This window comes from Cryptotermes secundus, unplaced genomic scaffold, assembly GCF_002891405.2.
Source record: "Cryptotermes secundus unplaced genomic scaffold, Csec_1.0 scaffold158, whole genome shotgun sequence".
Lineage (NCBI taxonomy): Eukaryota > Metazoa > Arthropoda > Insecta > Blattodea > Kalotermitidae > Cryptotermes > Cryptotermes secundus.
The window spans coordinates 317548-324828 of NW_019722427.1; the positions used below are offsets into that span (position 1 = coordinate 317548).

General features: G+C 33.3%; 1 protein-coding gene across 2 annotated transcripts in view; it reads right to left on the reverse strand.

Moving 5' to 3' along the window:
- Positions 1-606: 606 nt before the first annotated feature.
- LOC111861308 (putative neutral sphingomyelinase) overlaps positions 607-7281 on the reverse strand; it is a 13307-nt gene continuing 6632 nt past the window's right edge. For both annotated transcript variants that reach the window (XM_033750263.1, XM_023845765.2), the window contains exons 5-7: positions 6356-6484; positions 6148-6262; positions 607-4852 (exon numbers count right to left, since the gene is read on the reverse strand). In XM_033750263.1, the coding sequence (XP_033606154.1) occupies positions 4506-4852; positions 6148-6262; positions 6356-6484 (591 nt within the window). In that variant the 3' untranslated portion in view covers positions 607-4505. The remainder of the gene's footprint in view (positions 4853-6147; positions 6263-6355; positions 6485-7281) is intronic.

Genomic DNA, 7281 nt, shown 5'->3' on the forward strand with positions numbered 1-7281 from the left:
CCCCCGGATAATCGAGAGTTGATTGTATTTTATGTTTCCCAGGTGGTCTATTCCCTTGAGGTTTTGTGGCTGAAATCTGGTATCTCTCATCTCCCCCTCTTTGATCTCCTTATATATCATTCCTGGTTGTATCCTCCTTGATATATGTAGTTGCTAAATACGTATCTAATTTTTGTTGCATCTTTGGTTATCTAATAATGAAGAGTGCAAATTCTGATTCATTAATGCATGAAAAAGTAATGATTAGCATTACCTTTAGCATATAAAATGTAAAATTGTCTGTTGGTTTAGTTCTGCTTCTGTTGTGTCTACCTTTCAGTCTTATTGTTCTTTCTTTGATGTTTCTACTTTTGTATGCAACATCTGAAGTCTACCCATCTGTACTCCCATTGAATCTAAATTATACTTCATTAACTCTCTTTCTACTGATTTCAATAAATACATCCTGTAGAGACTCCTGGTGTCTGAAATTCCAAATCTTTTGTCCTCTTTCCATTGCTTTTGTCACACTAAAATATCTGTCAAGTCTAGTGTCCTTTGTAACTTTCTGTACTTGTTTCTATTGATTTTAGGCTTCTGCATTCATTCAGTGTTGATATTGATTATCTTCTTGAGTGTTCACACTGTGTGGATTTGGGCAGTGTTGCTGATGTTTCAGAGGCACATGATGCCTTCCTCTTTGAAGGCTATATAAACATAAGACAATGATCCTACTCCCACTCTTTAGAGGCAGCATGAACAACCAACATATTGGCAACACTGCCCAAATTCACACTCTGCAAAGGTGCAAGAACAGAACTAATATGCTTATTTTTGTTAGCTCCATCCAACTGTCAGTTGACTGCTTATTCAAAATACTGTATTTACAGAGACCATCCACATCTGAAGGCTGTCTCCACTGACAATCCCTAGATAACAAATGCCACACTTGACATGAGGGTAAATTATGTATAAATATGCAAAGTACATTTGTTCAAAATTTTTATTTCAATTTTAATTTCTTACAGTTGAGCAGGAAATATTATTCAAACAGTAGTGCACAATGCTGGGAATGATATTAAGTAAAAGTTCAATGACCCTATATTTGTTGACAGTTCTGTTACATTCCTGTAGACCTCAAATTCCAAATTTTAAGACAATGAGCAGTAGGACGAGAGCAATTTTGGCACATTATACACAAAAGCAAAACTAGTCTGTTGTATATACATCTGTAAATTGCACATAGACAAAGTTGACCCTTGATCATCAAGCATAATGGCTGGAGAACAAATCATGGATAACAGACAAAACATTTTATCTGATTTAAGGTACTATTCAGACATTTTCATTGAGGGATTGAGGAAAACGGATAAAAAAAAGTCAGGGTAGTTGGTGTCATGGCCAAGATTCAAACTGAGCACCCCCTGAATACAAGTCACTACTGCTTCAGACAGCTTGCTTGGAGCCACTGTTAATCCACACTTTGATAAATCAAAGCCAGATGACTTGAGGGTCAGCTGTATTTCAGACTGAATGTCATACAACATACATAACAGTTTTCGGTAGTACTAACGTAGAATATGTATGAAATTCACAAGAAAGTTGAGCTATTAATAAAATGTGTGCCATATATCAGCCAACAACATATATACTGTATATATATATATATATGAGCAATTTTTGGTTCTATTATAAACATATTTACTGGATTTGGAAACTTTTTTTAAGTATGAGCAATATAAAAGATTTTATAGTCATAGTTGTTACAGTACAAAAACACTAGCCTTCAAAAGATTTTTAAAACAGTTTGTAACTGATTTCTTCAAAACAAAATATTAGGGAAACTAATTTTTAAATAATATTTTACACAAAATTTTTCAACAAGTATAACTCCTTTGTATAGCTATGAAATTGCTTCTATTTGTGTAAATAAAATTCTGGAAGTATACATCAATGGTACACTAAAACTGTTCATAATTTTCAATTTTATAACCACAATTCACATGACTCTCTTACATTATTCTTCCTATACAGTTTATGTTCTAATATCAAAATTTTTGTCACTAAGTTGTTTCACTTTAACATGCCTGGATTGAACACTTTTACCACTGGCCCAAATAATTCAGATTTTCTGATTATATCTACTGTATTACACGAGAGTCAACTTGAATGTTTCTGCAGCCTACATTTGTCACTTCAGACTGATACAGCAACTAAGACATACCACTGTGATAAGTAGCCTCTATTTAAAAAATACTAATTGTGCATTGTGGGATATTTCCCATTTTCTGGAGCATTCATATTCTGTTTTAAAATTATTGTCATCCTGATTACATTGAACTTCAGCTTCATTGCTGTCTCTCAAAATTGACTCCTCTAATGCACTTCTCTATCCTTACACATACTGAAGTAAGCTATCTTACTAGGAAACTTGAAAATCCCTGTCCCTGGTAAGTTCTTTAAATTACTGATAAAATACAATAACTATTTCTAACATAATTATAACTGTTTCCTATGTACTATGTCTGTAGAATGCAATAACTACTTAAACTGAAGATATATTTTGTAAGAAACATAGATAATCACAAAACCTGATTATAATGTTATCAAAATATCACATTACATTATATATTTCACTTCTTATATCAGACTGATTCTGAATAAAGGTAAAGAAGCCTAAATTCTGCAGCCCAGTTTTCTTTCTTCTCCATACAGGAAAGACCCAGTAACAAAATTCTGTGGAAGCATCAGGTCATTCTGCAACATGTTTTTCTAGGTTCTAATCTAAACATGCTAAATCAGCAGCTTGGGGTACACTCTTTGCCTGGTGTACATTTGTAACAGAGTCCTGAATTTGTTGTTATAACAGTATGATTTTTAAACAAATATTTTGTTTTTTAAATTCCAGGTTGCAATTAACATGTGCAATTAATTTCTTGCCAGGATTTATATTACCTTTACAGCAATGCCAGAAAAGAACCAATGTGCCAAGCAACAACATATTCTTCAACCACACATAAATTTTAGCTGTCAGGTCTCTGAGAGGTGTACCACAGCAATCAATGTGAATCAAAGATAACTACATCAAGTGATATTACAGATGGCATTGTGGAAAGATGATCCAACCATGTCTCCTGCTCGATCTGTTTCTTTCCCTTCCAGCTGCAAGTTATGCGAGTATCATCTTTGATGTAAAATATTGTTTTGTTGTGGTACTACTACAATAGCTTGTCTCGAAGTGGAGGGGGGAGAGTGTGGAACACCACACACCAATGAATTTGAACAATGACTACAGTAAGTTATTAGATTGTAGAGAAAAATGCAAATATCCAGTGCATGATTCAAACTGACTCAATAAGCCCTAGACCAAAGTCTCTCACAATAATCGAGTTAATTGTTATATCACAGGAAAATATAAATAAATACTGTAAGCAACACAAATATATAGCAATGCTTTCCTTCTCACTATGCATTTAATTTGTTTCACTAATGTGAACTCCAGAATATAGTCTAATGGTTCAAGGTGCAAATGTTGATTTTACATCATTTTAAGGATCTATTTCATGTGGAATGATATTTATAAATGTGACAGAAGTATAAAAATATGCAAAAGTTTTCAGGCTTTAAGTAATTCAACAACCAATGTATGCTGACACACAAACATATTTTGGCCTTCATATTCATAATAATATATTTACTGGAAGAAATTGAAAATCCCACTAACTGAAACCAAAGACTAGTAGTCCAACGGTAGGGTTATTACCTTTAAGCCTCTGGGCAATAAGACAAACTGATGAGTCATATCAGCAGAAATACGTTTCATGAGGACTGCCAGGTATGCCTTTTCTGACCATAAAAGAAATGAAATAATAACAGAATTTATAGAATACAAAAGAAACTGGAAAGAACATGGCAAAATTTAAAATAAATTTTTTAAAATATCAAATAAGGGGAAAAAGTTTAGGAAGACATTTGAAATTATGGAAGGATTGTGATTTGCAATATCTATAATGGGTCTCAATATGTCTCAGACTAGAAAGGAAGATGTTTATCTGTAATTAATTGCTCTGTGTGGATTATAACAGTATCATATCCTCACAAGCATCATGTTGAAGCACGTCTCTGAAATGTGACGATATACTGTGTAAAAGAGAAATGCAAAAGATGTGGAAAGCTAACTGAACATTACTGTCCAAGGATAATGCACAACAAAACTTACACTGTCACTTTCTTGTATGTGAATCCTGATTTTGGTCATTTAACAACATGCAGTTGACTCCCAAGGATTCAGAGTATTGAAAAATTCCAAGACCTTTTTCCTTAAACCACTTTCTGTTTTGTACTACTAGCATGAAGGCAGTTTTTGTGTGGGGCCAAAATACACGAGAAGTACCGAAATTACTTAAATAACAATTCACATTCTTAAGATATGAATTATAACCTTTAGAATGGTATAAGAGTAAGTCATTTACACTGTTGCCAGAATATAACACATGGCCAAATTACACATATCATGAGCAACTATTTTACCTTTCATCTGAATTACAATCTTCCAAGTTTGAATGAACAACTTCAATTCCTAATTTCCCTGTAAGAATTGCATTCACTTCCATACGATTCCATATAGTAGCCATGAATATTGTAAAACAGAGCAGAATGGTAACAACAACACGTATAATGTTGTATGTCTTGAAGCAGCTTAGAGGAGCCTCCAAACCAATTGTGCACAGCAGTGTGAGGAAGAATGCAGCCGAGTAGATCCAATAGGACCGTTTATCTTGGTGTAGCCTTCCTAGTGCTGCATCACATACAGCACGACTCTCCTTCAGTGCTTTCATGTATTCTTCTTTATTTTCTAGTGCATCTTCAGATGCTTGAAACAGAAATACACTGTCAGGAATGTGAACTTTACATCTGCCATATTTCTAGATATATACAGACATCAACACTAATTATGTCTTCTGGAATGTGACACTTTATAGTTTGATAGGTACCACAGGGATTAAATTAATTAATTCTTTATTTAATATTGATATTTTATTTGAATTAAGATCTGAAAATTTGTTATGATGGTACATTAATACAAAGAGTATGTTTCTGGACATTATCCATCATCCTGTTTTTATTTAATAACACAAAGTTTCAGATACTGAATTCTGTCTTTGTCTTCAGGTAAAACCTACTCAGTTGGGCCGAATTGACAGAGCTAGTCCCTATCTCCAGACACCTGCCCCAACATAAGATAGGCTGTACAGACCAAGCACAGCATAAACCATCTGTGAGAGCTACGACAAAACATTAAAATATTAAAAACTCCATATTTATGAGGCCTGGAAAGACAAATTCTCTGTATGGTACAAACACAAATTCTACAACTCAATTTACAGTCCATTCATTCATTCATTTATTGTATATTCCATAAATCCATATACATAGATATAGAACCAGTCACATAGTTAATATAGCACAATACAATTATAAATATATATGTACAGCTTATAATCATGATAAAAAAAAACATGTTAAATTTACAGTCTTACATCACTATACATAAAATTATGCAATATTAAAATTGTTTTTATTATTATCCTTATTTCTAGGCAAATTTGTTACTAAAGAATTCATCACATGTATAAAAAGAGTTTTGCAATAAAAATGCTGTCAACTGAATTTTAAAAATTTTCAAGTCATTAGACATAGATATATCTTTACCCCCATGTAACATATTCCTTTTTGGAATTGTGTTAGACTAGTTTGCGGATAATGCAGATCACAGATAGATCTGGTACTACAATTATGCATTTGTGAGTTGAATGACATGGAGTTATTATGGCCCACCCCTTATGCAGTCAGTCATTCATTCATTCATCACACATGGGATAATAATAGGGCCCTGGTATATTGCATCTGCAGAAGGACAGTTGCTTCTTGATGGCCTCATTGTAGAGTTAATGAATATTTGGAATATTTTATTTTACTCGTATCTTTTAGTATTGATTATAAGATTAAATTATGGCCAAGGTACTTTCTTGGTTGTCCTTTTATGTACTGTTACCTTAACTGCTCCTTTTTGGTTGTATAATTTACTGATTATAAAGTACAAAATCAAATTACTATCTCATTTAAAACTCCACGAAGAACATTTTAATGTGAATGCAAAATATTTACCATTAGATGTTCTGATGACCCTGAAAGATACCTGCAATGCTTCATGGTCTGAGAAACTGAAATTTTGTTTAGGAACTCGTTCAGGCAAGGGAAACTGATATTTTAGACACTGCACCTATAAACAAGCAAGAAATTAAATATTATGTGCCAAGATGGAGGATACATAATAGACATGTCCTACAATTCCAGTAATTAAAAATAAATTTACCTCAATTCCTCGTCTACACTTGTACATGATATAATCTATTCGATTTCCTGCCGGTTTCTTCATACAGAGTTTCTTGTCACTGTAGCTGTTCCGTGATGACTCATTAGTTCCTACATAATCAACAGCTACCTACAAAACAAATTAACACGCAAAATCAACATATCCAATTATCTTTGTTTCACAGATGGATAATGAAATGCTAATGTGAAGGTTTAAAGACTCTAAGGAAAATTAGACAGTAAGAAAGGAAAAGAACTGTGGTACATATGAGAGTAACAATGGCAGAAATTAGAGCGAAAAAACCTGAACTATTTCATCATGTTCTCACTAATAACAAAACAAATGAATACAGTACTTTTTTCTTTTTTGTAGTATACTATTATATAAATGATATAATGATACAAACTCCGTCTCAAGTGCAAACAATACATTTTGTGTCTTTGATCTTGTTCCCCTACACTACATGTTTTGGCCTCAGACGGCCATCATCAGGTGTATAACACTCACGTCGCTGTCACACTGCACCCAGCTCAAAAATTAACATTTAAAAACACTTTCCTTGTTATTATCAACTTCTACTTCGTTGATAACTGTCTGGTTTGTAGATTATTTTATCCTACACACGTTAATTTTGACTTTGTTGTAATAGCACTATAATAAAATCTTTAGTTCTAACTTTAAACACCTTTAAAATTCTTTCCAAAATTTTAAAATTGTTAGGGTTATTCGCCCTATGTTTAAAGTGCTGCAGCGGCTAGTTCTTGTTACCACACTGTATAGGTGTTATCTTGGGTAGTCTTTCTGTGTGCGTGCTGCTGCTATTCTTTACTACGTGTCTACGTTTACTACGTAGTAAAGAATAGCAGCGGCACGCACACAGAAAGACTACACAAGATAACATCTATACAGTGTGGCAACAAGAACTA